The sequence below is a fragment of the Indicator indicator genome, chromosome 1 (genome assembly GCF_027791375.1).
Source record: "Indicator indicator isolate 239-I01 chromosome 1, UM_Iind_1.1, whole genome shotgun sequence".
NCBI classification, from domain to species: Eukaryota; Metazoa; Chordata; class Aves; order Piciformes; family Indicatoridae; genus Indicator; species Indicator indicator.
In genome coordinates this window covers 73,310,292-73,324,420 of record NC_072010.1, presented here as the reverse complement: position 1 = coordinate 73,324,420, position 14,129 = coordinate 73,310,292, and the positions used below count along the sequence as shown (strand labels likewise).

The 14,129-nt window shown below is 36.3% G+C and overlaps 1 protein-coding gene across 7 annotated transcripts in view; it reads left to right on the top strand.

The window, feature by feature from the left end:
- The window catches only part of HERC2 (HECT and RLD domain containing E3 ubiquitin protein ligase 2), a 110,502-nt gene that overhangs the window by 17,906 nt on the left and 78,467 nt on the right, over positions 1–14,129 (top strand). For 6 of the 7 annotated variants that reach the window (XM_054400539.1, XM_054400564.1, XM_054400556.1 and 3 more), the window contains exons 3-6: positions 109–246; positions 11,084–11,303; positions 12,904–13,004; positions 13,956–14,112. In XM_054400539.1, the coding sequence (XP_054256514.1) occupies positions 109–246; positions 11,084–11,303; positions 12,904–13,004; positions 13,956–14,112 (616 nt within the window). The remainder of the gene's footprint in view (positions 1–108; positions 247–11,083; positions 11,304–12,903; positions 13,005–13,955; positions 14,113–14,129) is intronic. The other variant, XM_054400547.1, reaches the window with a different exon arrangement.

Genomic DNA, 14,129 nt, shown 5'->3' with positions numbered 1-14,129 from the left:
AAACTTGTGGGATGGGCATTTTACCTTTGCTTTTCTAATCTAGAACTGAATTCAAGGAGGAATTAGTTTAACTTTTTTTTTTTGTTTGTTTTCCCTATTTTACTTTAGATGATAGCACTGAATGCCAAACTGCATCAAAGAAAGAAGAACAAAATGACAAAGAAAAGAAAGATGAAGAAGAGACTCCGCTGCCCACTTACAGGGCCAAATCAATTGTTGAGAGTTGGGTGTGGGGAAAACAACCAGGTATTAAGAGCTGTTTTGGTCATTCTCACTTACCTACTATGTATTCTATATTGATCTCTACTTTTGTAGCATCAGGAAGTAATTGGATCAAATGAACTTGCTGACAGATGCATTTGTTGGGTTAGTGGAATAAATTGGATAAGTGGTTAACTGTGATTGAAGTTAAACATTTACTGTAATTGCATTTAATTAGACTCAGGACTGGAAGAGTCAATTTGCACCTTCATGCTGCTCGAAGGAATGATAAACCTACTTGGAACTAATGCAGTGATACAGTGAAATGTTATGATGTCTTCGGAATACTTATTTTCAGTTGCAGACATTAAAAAGAATTTGCTTAGTTTCTGAAGCCTGAATTTTCTGCAGGCAGTAAAGGTTTAATAGGGGATTTTTCTTTGCAATTTCTTTGCCTGAGAGAGTGACTCATAAGAGAAAGGTTGAAATGGTTAGTTCAATTAACTATCTGTCCTGAATTTTGCTGACAGTAATCTCACCTCTGATGGCAGTAGCAAAATTGTTTTTGTATTAACATCTTCATGTATAACTCTCTATTTCTCTGATTTTTTTAAATTTGGAGCCAATTGAAGTTCATGGCTGTTGTTACTGCAGAACAGCAATTGGTTGTATAAAATTGTCCATGTTTAAAAATAGCAGATTGGAAGAACCTTCACTTCAGTGGTTTGTTTTGTAGTTATGGTGCATGATATTCTCTGATTCAGATGTTGGCATGTACAAACTTTGGAGACATCTGTTGTGCACCTTTTCCTTTCCCCTCATGCAGAAAAACGTAAAGATCCCTGGGGAAAGTACTGTTTCTTCAGCACCAGAATCTGCATCTGTGTAGCCCCCTTTGCTGGGGAATCTGTTTATTTCTGTAGAGCCACAAGTCAGCTGCCAATCTGCTGTCCTCTGCTCTGTGCCAGCCAGCTTGCTCTCCTTTCTTAAGGACGAGAGGACAGATGGACTTGCTGTCACTCTAGTAGTGGGACAGAGTTTTGCAGTGTAGGAGGAATGAAAAGAGTTTCCACTACAGTGAGAGAGAATTGAATGCATTGAAGAGATGTAAGATGAGGGTCACATTACTTTTGTTTTGTATTTTTACATAGTGTTTGTTGCTAAAGAATAAGACTGTTTTAAAAAACAGTAATCTAAATGCCAGGTATCTCACCATCTTACCAAACGTCCCCCAACTCACCAAGGTGTGTAGAATGAGACCTGGCCTTTAAGTTCACCCTCCAATTATTTCTTAAAAATGAAAAAAAAAAAACACTAAAAAAAGGAAAGTTGTTTTTATAAATAAAAGTGCATTTGGCGTTTTCAGAAAGAAATAACTTGCTATCTTATATTTACATTGAGTGCTTAAATATAGTGTGGTTTATTGATGCACATATGGATACTTACTCCAGAAATAGCTTATGAAGGTCAGTGGGCCATGTGACATCCCTCCCTCTTTGGGCTGAGAGATTTTTGAGAGTACAGAAAAAATTGTGTTGATAAATTGTGTTGAGGATCATTGATTTTTGTCCCCCTCCAGTCCCACACTTGTTTTGTAATCCTGGCACAAATTCAAAGAAGCAGAATGCTTTCTCTAGTTATAATTTATGCTGAGATCACTACTCTGCCAGAACAGGGCAAAGAGGTCATAGGTTTGTGGTTTTTTTTTTAAATTTTAGAATGGTCTTCTTATGCCAAGTACTGTATGAAATGTGTAATGTAGTAATAAATACATGGGTAAATCATTATTTGACTTTAAAATGTATTTAGTTTTCTCCTGCCTTCTAGTATTATTTTATGTTCAACTCTTAACTGATTAATTTATAGTCTAATTTTTTCTGGGTGCTTCTTTAAAATATCTTCCTCCTCTCTTACCAGACTGTGTGTTCGTTTACCAGTTCAGGTTCTTTCTAAAAATCTTGTTTTACTAATTCCATCAGTTTGCTTTTCTGCAAATATATGGGTTTTAGCATATTGAATGATCTGGGCAGAAATCGAGTTTTTCAGCCCTCGATATAGGGAGAAAAAGCCTTATTCAAAATCTACAGAAAATAGAGCAGTATTTAATTTCCTTAGGCTTCCTTTCTTAGTTGTGATATTCTTGAGGCTGACTATGCTGAGTCAAAAAAAGGACAGTCTAGTCCAGTGTCCTGACAGCAACAGCATAAATAGCAGCAGCCAAGTGAATAATAAGGTCCCGTGTTTATGAAGCATAGGTTGTAGCCAAAATGTACGTTGAGCCAGATGTGGTGGTGTAGGGTTATGTGAATGTATATTTAAGATCCCCATCCCTGTTTTACTTTGCTGGGGCATATGTATGCATGGCATAATTTAATAGGTCTTAATATTTTTGTTATTAAATTTTTCCCCCCATTAAAGTGTCTAGTCTCTTTTGAACATTCTGAACTTTTAGCATGCACAGCTATATGTAGTAGCAAGGAGCTCTGTAATTCAGCTGTTTATTGCATGACTATGCTGTCAAAGGACTCTTCCTAGTCCTTGACTTGATTTTGACATCTGTTGTTTTCACCTAATGTCCTCTTGTTCTTAACACTGAAAGAGGCAGCAAGTCGTTGTTCCTTTTTTTTCTCCGGCACTGATGGGATGGGGTTTGTGTGTTTTAAGAATTTCGTCACTCCCCAGCTGTATCTTTCCCTCACTGAAGATCTTCATGCAACTTCTTTGCATACAGAAGCTGTTCTAAACACTTTCTCTCTCTTTTTCTTTTCTTCCCCCTCCACCTCCCCATTTTCAATCCAGGGAAGGTGGGTTGGGAATTGTATATATACTACTTCAGCTGTGGGTACCTCACGAGTTTCAAAAAGTCTATCTTGATACCCTGTTTTTCCAGCTGCTGTTATATAGTTGTTGTGACCTGACCTCAGAGGAAGGGTTTGCAGGAGACTTTCTAGGCAAACGGACACCAAAATGATTGACAATTTATTGATTACAAGAATGATTGGCAATTTACTGATTACAAGTTTGTGCAGATCAGTTTGATCATACAGTGGTTCATAAGGCAGGCAAGGCAATTACCTAGTATGTGCCAGACAGAGTGTGAGAGAATGAGTAAGAGAGAGGAGTGAATTAAGATCAGAGGTAAGAGGAGAAAAGTATCACCACTCTTGAGTTCCAGTGGTGTCCCACGTGGTTGATGCCTTATTTGTGGTGAGAGCACACCAATGGTTCATGGTGCTGCCTTTTCTTCCTGAATTTCCCTTTATTCCCTGCCTAGGGGTGGTTGGTAGAGGTGTTCCCACAGCAGAGCAGGTTGCATGCCACTTATATGATGGTGCTAAGCCAGTGTAGCTAAGTCATTCCTGGGGTATCTGAGCATACTGTTGTGGTGGTTGTGAAATGGCAAGCACCCCCAATATTCCTCGTGACTGCTGCTTCACCTTGTTTGTACAGGCTCAGTTGCAAAGCAACTGTCTTGAGTTGGCACAGGTGTAGGCACCCAGCAGTGTCTGAACTGCATGGGTGCTTGAATACAAAGAAGGGGGAGTAGAGAAGCAGTCTGTTGGAGGCAAACTTCTGTGGTAGCAGAGAAACACTTTGTCTGAGACTAACTTCTATGGCAACAGAGATTCCACAACAGCAAACCAATTTCTTCGTGAAGCTGCTATACTGTGCTGCCAAGATCTGATTCTTGAGTGTAAGGTTATTTGGAGACCCTCTAACAGGAAAACCTGGGATTTTTTTTCCCTTGCTCATTGGTGTATATCTACTGTTTTATTGCTCACTTGACAGTCAATTGGAAAAAATATGCAGGTGGCTATCTTTGATAATGTAGTACCAACAGTCCTCATGACCTAAATATGTGTCTCATTTCCACACCATTTATGCATATATGGAACGGCAGGAATCTCTACAAATGTCTGTGGGACTTGCTACTGCTGTTGTTCCTAAGTGTATACTGGCTGCTCATTCATATTCCTTAATGCATTTCCTATGTGTCTTGATCAGTGTTAAGGGTTCTAGCCCTGAACATTTAATACATATCACCACTGGAGGTTTAGAAATGCCTTCAACACACCATGACTTTGTAGATGTAAAGTCAAAAATACTCAAATCTCTCTGACTTCATCCAAAAGTTGAGCTTTCCTGGGGGTTTTTTTTGTTTGTTTTTAGTTTTAATTGGCTGTGTGTAGGGTTTTTGGCTGTTATTTTGTTTGTGGAGTTTTTTGTTTATTTGTTTATTTCAACCTAGGGAAAAATCACTGGCTAAATTTCTCTCAAAGCTTAAAATTGTATAGCCAGCGCACTTTGACTGTGACTGTAGTTTTTATTTAATACCACTTGAGGTCAGGTAATTTTTATTTCTTTAATAAATCAGAAATTGCTCAATTGTTGTAAAAACTTAAAAAGCTCTTAAATATATTGTGATTCATATTCACTGTAATCTATTCTTACTTCATGTGTTCAAGATACTAAATATTGCTTACAAAGTTATTTCAAATTCAACTTAATTGCAGTCTGACTAGAAAACAGTACTTTCTACATCAAAGTTTTAGTAGCAATGCTACTATTCTGTTTCCCCTGTGGGACAAAAAGTAAAGGAGGAAATAATGCAAATGTCACTAAATAAATAAGCAATGTACAGTTGAAATGGAAATATGGTTTTCTTGTGTAGTCAGATCTGGTTTACGTTAGTGGTGAATTAAGCTATTATGTTGGTAAATCAGAGTCATGATGCAGCAATTTGAGGATTTCCTTGTGTGTGAGTGAGTGGTTGTTTACAGACAGTGCTGCCTATTGTTTTTCTGATGTTACTACAGCTGATTTCACTGAGAAGTGCTTTAGAGGCAATACCTAATGGAGCAGGTTAAAATTACCCATGAGATTTTGTTGAGATACATGTCACAATGAACAGCAGTCAAATCTCTCTGGTTGTTTTGTGAGAGAGCTATCACAATGCAGAGCTTTCATTATGTAAGGGCTATTAGTTACATGATTAAATCTAAATTTGTACTGTGTACAGAAGTGATTGAAAGCAGCCATGGCATTGAAAAAAATGTTTTTCATCTCCTTTATAGTCACATTTTCTACTTCAAAAATGTTTCTTGATCAGTATTTTTAAGTTTAGATTTAGAAGTGCTGATAAAAGAAGGGTTCAGTCAAAGGATGAAATTTGACCACTTCTGCTTTACATTTCTCAGAACTCCTTCATCTCTGTTTTTACTTTCTTGGAACAGATTTTAACTTGCCTCCTTTCCCCTCCTCCTGCAACTTGAAAGCTGTTGTCCAGCTCCAAGTATTTTTACACACACAGGAGGCTCAGTTCTTGCTATTTTGAGCATCAGTTTCAACAAGTTTTGCTCACAATATAAAACCCAGTCACATAATGAGATGCATTCTGAATGTGCATGCAACTATTCATTATTTCTCCTGCTGAATACTAATAAGATGAGGTCTGCTAATGGTCATCTTTTGAACAGGGTGGCAGAGAGAAGGAAGTTAAAGTTAAATGCCGTTTAGGAATTACATTCTTTGTTGGTGTAAAATAATTCTTGGAACATGTTTAGCTGAATTTTAGAAGGAAATTATGTGTATGTGATAACATTTTTATATTTCCCCTGTAACTTTTGAATCTACTCATTCTGTGGCAAGGATTTGCAGGATCATTAGATGCCTGTTAAGCCAAGCCAAGTGCGTCGTCTGTCTGCTTTTTATCTGATGGAAATACCATGTAGTAGAAGGGGAGAAGGGAGACAAAATATAAAAATCTCTAGGAAATCTGTAGAGCACATTAGTTCTGCTGCTGACAGGAATGTGTGCTCATTATAACAGTAAATTCTTGCCAAATTCTATTTGAATTGTCTTTTGCGTTTTTAAAGTCTCTTTGCACTCTAATGGCTATATTTGTCTTTACTAAAGCTGGTGACTCAACCAAAGACCTTGAAACTTTTTCAGTTTGGTTTTGCCATTTTTAAGGTCCTTTATTAACCAATTAGAAGGTTGTGGTGTTCCCTACAAGAGCTAATGAAATAAGCATTAAGAAACCATTTAGCATTTAAAAAAATTATTATTTTAAGCTGCTAAAACAGCCTTGGATAGGCTACCTGTCTTAAACTCGTGTCTGGTTAGTTGTTTGGCTGTAGCTGAGATGCTTCAAGAAGCTGTTGTCTTCAACGGCTTGTTTTGCACCTCTGGTTTTGCTGGCATACCAAAATAACATGTCACTTCTTAACTCTGTTCTGTCAGATGATCTGGGTTAAATGGGACTGTTGTTTTTCCTTCTAATGCAGACAACTTCTGTCAGGAAGAATTAAGTAGTAAAAACATGCAATTATGTTAGGTGCTGAGGGGAGGAAGAGATAAGATAAATTTTAATACAAGATGGTAAACCCATTATCTATCTCTGCTGCAGCCAGAAACATACCGGTCTGTAGCTGTCAGTTAACAAGTACTCTGCTTATGGTAGTTTGAGGATTTCTATTTGTGTAGTATGGCTTGAACTCTTTATATTGTAGGTACAAATTAGGTAAATAATGTCTCCAACCTTCACAAAATAATTGACAAAGCAAAGCATTTCAAGAGATGGTTGGCGTCAGGGGCTGGCGTAATGGCATACAAAGAGTTTTGTTTAGAGAGATCCCTGTAACCTTCCCAGATGAAACCTGAATCGTTACTATTAATAAGTTATTCTCTCATTAGTCTATTTAGTTCATTGGTAATAAGTGTTCAGATTTGAGGGTTTATTTAAATCAATTTCCCTGGATTCATTCCCAGATATATTTAAGTCTTTCTAAAAATGAACTGAATTTCTGTAAAGATAAACTTACTGATGTAATAAGATTTAAAGTGAGGAAGTGTATAGATACTCTCACTTTAAAATTGCATTACATTTAATAAAACAAGACAGTCCTTGGTTCAGTTTTGATATCTGAGTTACAAGAATAGTTTAAACTGTTCCAGCCTTTATGACACTTTGCATATTCACTTTTTTTTTTCATTTTTGAAATACTGAAGAACTATGTATAAAATATTTAAGAGGGGAATTATTTAATTTTGGTAGAAAGCCTTTCTAAAATTGTAGCTGTTCGAGATTGTGAAGGCAAGGTGAGAAGGTGGAAATGAAAAGAACTTTCATAGAATGATACAGTAGCCAGGGATGGAAGCCACCTTAAAGATCATCTGGTTCCAACCCTTTGCCATGGACAGGGATATTTTCCACTTTGACCAGGCTGCCCAGAGCCCCATTCAGCCTGGCCTGGAACACTTCCAGGGAACGGGCACCAAGAACTTCTGTGGATAACCTGGTCCAGTGTCTCACTACCCTCGCAGTGAGGAATTTCGTCCTTACATCTAATTTAAACCTAGCTTCTTCCCATTTAAAGCTATTACCCCATATCTTATCAGAAATGAATATATCAAACTTGTGTTTATGCTTCTTACAGGTGGTTTTTATATGGTTTGAATCTTGGTGAGGTGAAATCATATTTTCTATCAGAAAAAAATATTTTTGCATGTGGTGTTTCAGTATTTGGAAATAGTATATTATAAGTGAACAGATCTTCCTCTTACTTGTTCCTGAATGTAAAGACTTTGTTATTTTTTTAATTTTATTTGTTTAAAATTCTTTTTAGGGTTAATCACATGGAAAGTGATTTCTTTCCAGCCCTTTTTCTTCATTAAAAGTGAAGACAGAATTTTAGTTGATTCCTTTTCTAGTTTTTCTGTTATCTTAATTTGACTTTATTTGTTGGTGTTGGCTTCATTGACAAAATAATGTCCTTTTTAAATTCCTTCAGAAAATGCTATTGTGAGGTATTTGTTTTGTGAAATGTTGTACAGTCCAAGAAAGACTGTTTTTGTATTAAAACGGAATTGAAACTTTGAAGTATTTAAAACCTACTGTAATATATTTAAAAAAAAAAAAATTTGGGTCAAATAAGCCAGTTGTCCTATCAGATTATTCAGTGTGACGTTGAATATCTTACAGTTTACCCTCAGTGTGTATTGATGAACCATTGGTAATTAATTTTGTAGGTGCTGCTACAAAAACTTTATTTTATTTTTTTCTTTCTGCAGAGATACAGTATCATGTGTGTATACAATGGCCAGCTTTAAAACTGGTACTGCTGGATGTGCATAAATCCTGTGTGCTTCCATAGGATTCTATTTTCAGAATATTCAGCATTCAGAGTTTGTGTAGCAGTGTGTGTCACCTACTGGATCCAAACGGCTGGGGCGCTGGTAACTGCGGTGCTCTGGTTGATGGAAAAGTGGCTTCAAACATTTGCAGTTGTAGACTTTTAGTGGAAGATCCTCATCCATGTCCTAAAACTTTTAGCGGAAGATCCTCACCCATGTCCTAAGGGTTTCTTTCCTGTAGTCCCCATGACAAATTTAATAAGCATGTTATTTTGAAATTAAGGGCTTTTTCATCTAGTTCTTCACTGCTCATGAGTAATTTTAGAGGGTGTACACCTCTACATAACTTACCAGTCAGGAAGGAATGATGAATGCTGTAGCTCTGTATTATTTTATCGATTCTGCTGAGTCTGGCACCTAGTGCTTGATTCCTGTACTACCAAACAGACTTTCTCTTCGTCAAACATATGCATTGAAGTGTCTTGTTGTTTTTCTTCATTGACTTAATTTACTTTTTGCATAGGTACATGAGACCATGATATGGGGGATGAATCTGCAGAATGAGTGGTGCAGAGAGTATAGTAATTTCTTACTTCATTGTTGTATCTTGGTGGTATTCAGAGCTTTATAGGACTTTGGTGTTAAGGAAAGCCAGAAAAAACCCCAAACCCTAATTTTTATCTTTTTTTTGATGGTTTGTTTAGACCGAATATGAAACTGGCATGTCAGTATTGACTGTGTTCTGTTTAGGATACTCTGAAGTGCAGAAACCTTGTGCTACAAGACGTTTTTTTGGTGTATTTACTTACAAAGTAAAGGGTAAGGCACGCCTAAAGTTACAGCAGCAGCCTCAGAACATTGTGTTTTGTACTTTGTAGAAGTTTTTACTTTGCTGTCCTGAGCAATGCAAACACTTTGCAACTGAGACTTTTTCCTCAAAGTACTGGTATTTAATGAAATAAAAATTTGGTTGGATCAACCTGGTGATACACCAGAGCTTCAGACTGGGTGTTGATGCAGGCATCCTTTAAACTTTCTAAGTAAACTTAATATGGCCACAACCTTAAGGAACATTCTAAAAGCCAAACCAAAAACATCAAACATGCTTTTGGCAAGCATCTCTTTTATTTATGTGTTGCTTTATAACGTGATCTGAAGTAGTTGTATGTATGGAACTTGTTGATATTTGAACATGCTATAGAGTTCTTTGAGGATTTTTGTAGGGCTAATATTAAAGTAATTGTGGCTTGTTATACTTGTTTGAGTCATGAATGTGTGTAATAGCTGCTTTTTTTTTAAGGTCTGGATTGCAAGAAATACTAATCTGTTCTTACTTGTTGAAAAAAGTTGTTCCTCATAGTCGGGTGGAAAGATGTAAATTGTCTCAGGGAAAGGAATCTAACAAGTTATGAAACAGTGAAACGTGAGTAGCAATGTTAAAAACAGGCTGGGATGATGGCTGCTAAGTGACTGTGCAATGTGATCTGGTGGCAGAGAAGGCCACTTGAATTCTCTGCTGGGTTAGAAAAGATGCCTTGCAGACTGAGGACAAAATTTTGATATGCTTTATAAGGATATAGCTGCAAAAACCATTATACCTCCTTAGATACAATTTTCAACTCTAGAGACTACTGTAAGTGTGCCTAATTTTTTATATATTGTAGGCAGCTGTACCAAAAAAAAAAAAAATTGATTTGTTTGTTTTGTTTTGTTGTGGTTTGTTTGGTTTTTTTAAGGTTGTGTCCTGTCTTCTCACAAACGTTGTTAAATACGTACAGATATATGGGGTTTTTTTGTACCCCTTAGTCAGGTGTAAGTGAAAACAAAGGTAGTGTGCAGCAGCCAGGCAACAAATGTGATTGGCTCAGGGACAAGTGCAGTCGTTCAGTGCAGAGTAAGGTAGCCCAGGCTGTTAATAAAGGGTCAGAAAAGAGCCCTTCTAAGCATACATTTTGTTGATATTTGTCCTGTGAATTAAAGCTGTAGAGAATGCAAAAGAATGTAAAAATACACAACTTCCTTTTTTTTTTTTTATTGAAAGGGTTGTGCTTTGTTTGTTTGTTTGCTTTGTTGTTTTTTGTGGTTGATGCTGTACTTGATACCATGTGCTGTTAGAATACTGGGACTTTGAGCTGTTCACTGCTTTTTCTGGTTAGTGAAGAATTAATTCTCTGGTGTTGGTACCTAAGTCAGATCTTCTATTTGCTAACAGTACTTGAAAGCATCTTAAATTTCTGACATTATTTGTTTCAAAAGTTTAGCAACTCTTGGAAGTGATCCTAGAGCTTCTGAGAGCAGCTTTGTAACTTCTGAGAAACTTAAGATAATGTGTATCAGTGCAAAATGAAAGTGTATCCTTGTGGGGACTTGTAAGGTTGTTGCCTGCACTTAGAAGCATGACTTTGAGGTCAGATGATGATAAGAATTTGCTAACTTTTTTTTTTTTTTTAAAGCATTAGTATTTCCTATGGTGTTTTCATTTTAGACATAAAATATGAAACTTTGGATGTGTTCACAAAGAGAGTTTTGATGATACACCTTATCTAAAACAGCTATTAAGTATGATTGTGATTATGTAATACTGTGGGTTAGAAATGTGTGTGTTAGGTATGGTAATAAGGAGTTTCATTGTATTTTGAGGTTCAGATTCTGGCTGGTTCAGAGTTTTCAGTTTGTCTTGATTTCTCTTGATAAAGTATATAACAAAGTTGAACACCACAAAATGATATTTTTTTCTGATTCTCAGATGTGAATGAATTGAAGGAGTGCCTTCATGTGCTAGTGAAGGAACAGCAGGCTCTGGCTGCACAAACTGCTACAACAGCTCTTTCAGCTATGAGGCTAAAGCAGAGGCTAGTTATCCTGGAACGATATTTCATTGCATTGAACAGAACAGTTCTTCAGGAGAATGTCAAAGTTAAATGGAAAAGCAGTAGTATTCCTCTGCCAGCTGTGGATAAGAAAAGGTGAGAACACATGCATGGATAAGTTAATATATTAGGAAAATCATAGAAAGATTATCAACTAGTGTGAGAGTGTAATGTGATTTCTTCTTCCTCGTGAAACATCATCAGTAAAGAAACACTTCTTATTTCTTAAGATACTTTAATGTGGTGTTAGCTGCCACACAGTTTTCCTCCTTGAATGATGATTGCTTATAGTGTGTCTGTTCATAGTGTTAGGTTTTTATTGTAATCCATTGCTTTAGATATTATTCTTTAAGCTATAAAGTGTACTTCTATTGAGGTATCCCTTTTGTTCTACTCAACTAGAAAGCATGGAGAAGCCTATTTCAGAAATGATGCTTATAGAGGTTATTTTTTTTTTTGTCAATATTTGTTCAGTTAAGGCACATTACAAGTTTAAAAATTCAAATACATAAAAGTGGGTCATAGTTTTCATTACCTTGGGTAAGAAATGCTGTAAGTGTACATTTTATATGAAACTGCTTCTGGAGAACTAACTGAATAAGAAATGGTCTGATTACTTTCCATGTCTAAATAGCTTATTGACCTGAAAATAGGAAATGTTAAAATACAGAACATAGCATTAAAGAAGCTATTCTTTAGTTGCTGAACAAGGTGGATGGCTGACAGAATGAGCAATTCAGCTAGGGAAATTTTTGTTAGATTTTCTTGAGCTTATAAAATGAGAAGAGACAATAAATAGATATCATGACCAGTAGTTATAGGATTGCATTTCTGCGAGTGATCTTTCTATGAACAATTTATTGTCTGAATTACTACTTTTTTTTTTTTTTTTGTTAGTTCTGATTAAAAAGAGCACTGGTATATTTAAATTATCAGATTGCTAAAAATGCCAGTTGAAATATTTTCTCTCTTGAAAAAGTCCCGAGTGGTTAATTTTCTTCTCATTTGTGATTAAAAAGAGTTGGTGACTTTCTGAGAGCAAACAGTAGGAAATCTGTAAGTACAAAGGAAAGCTTGCTTAACTTTTCTTTTTATGCAAACAATCTGAGTAATTTCACAGAAACGTATGTGGCTCCAGTGTGTGTTAACAAAAGTTCAAACTATCTCTTTATTATACGCACCAATACAGAAGCTGTGGAGAGGCATTTTTAATATTGACCCTTGAATGGGAAAGACAAGAAATGACAAAATTGATGGAATTAATTATCAGTAACTGAAGATTAATTAAAAAAAAAAAGAACTTCTAAACATAGTTTATGCATCCTAAATTAACTAGAATTATAAACTTCCTGAGTAAATACATGAAGTATCTTAACATCTTTATATTTTGAATACAGCATCATAATTTCATTCTGAGTAACTATGGGCATCTTTTTGATGGCAGTCAATTATGCCAATGTATTTTTTTCTGCTGCGAATCTTTTCGCTGTTGGGAATTGAATTCTTGAAGCAGCTGTAGTTAAATATCAGTTGTTGATATTTTGATATTGATCACCTTCATTCTCAAGAGACAATTACAGTTTTTTACAAATAAAAATTGTGTAATTATGTATGCATGCTTGTATCTAAGTTACCAAATTGTTGAATAGTAAAGTTATACAAATAACAATAATAATAATACAAATTTATTATTTAGCCCAAGACCTGTAGGCAAAGGTATAGAAGGACTTGCACGAGTTGGATCCCGAGCAGCACTTTCATTTGCATTTGCGTTCCTTCGTAGAGCCTGGAGGTCAGGTAGGTCTACCCTGTAGCATATCGCATATGTTTCTTATTAGAAGATAGATGATTCGTTAAAGCATCTGTGTGTATTAATTGCACAGAACTGCACATCATAGGCTGGATATTAGGAGGAAGTTCTTCACAGAGAGAGTGATTTCCCTTTGGAATGGGCTGCCCACGGCAGTGGTGGAGTCGCTGTCCCTGGAGATGTTCAAGAAAAGACTGGATGAGGCACTTAGTGCCATGGTCTAGTTGATTGGATAGGGCAGGGTGATAGGTTGGACTGGATGATCTTGGAGGTCTCTTCCAACCTGGTTGATTCTATGATTCTGTGATTTATAAATATTAGATTTGCGTAACTGTGTTTTATGTGGTGTTACGCCTAGCAATATTCTTGCTGATCAAAGCCATCCAAGGCAGTACCAATGCTGTGTTGTGCTGGAATACTTTCATGCTTAAGAAGACAAATTGGGATTTTTATGAAGAGAAAATATTTTTAATGCCAGGTTTCAGAAAAGGTAAATTTTTTCTCCAGACAAGGTTGACACGCTATATTACTTCCTGATAGTGGCAGCTTAGAAAAGGAGTTTGGAGTGGCAGCGTGAAACTTGTGTTTAGATTGTCAGGTTGCAGAGGTTTGCACTTGCACTTTAACCTGCCTGTTTTTCTGAGTCTGCACTGTTTGTTCAGAAGGCAGCTGTTTGGCTGGCTCTTTGTCCAGCCAGTCCTAGCAGACATTCTCAGCAGATGTGTAGTATGAAGAACTGTTTTAAGAGTTGTCACCTTTCTAAATCTATTTTTTTGTTCTTCTGAAGTCTTGCAGTAAAATGTTTGTGTGAAAATTGTGAAATTTTTGCATATTATTAAGTAACTTAAGTAAGCTTGTGATAAAAAAAAAAAAAATCACAAACCAAAAATGTAAATTCTATAAGCATGGGAGTGTAGCCAGTATTACTGTGTTCTTAGGTGAAGATGCAGACCTGTGTAGTGAATTGTTACAGGAATCACTTGATGCACTCCGAGCTCTACCAGAGGCCTCCCTTTTTGATGAAGGGACTGTATCTTCTGTATGGCTGGAAGTAGTGGAAAGAGCTACTAAATTCCTAAGGTCTGTTGTTACTGGGTAAGTTTCTTTTTTTT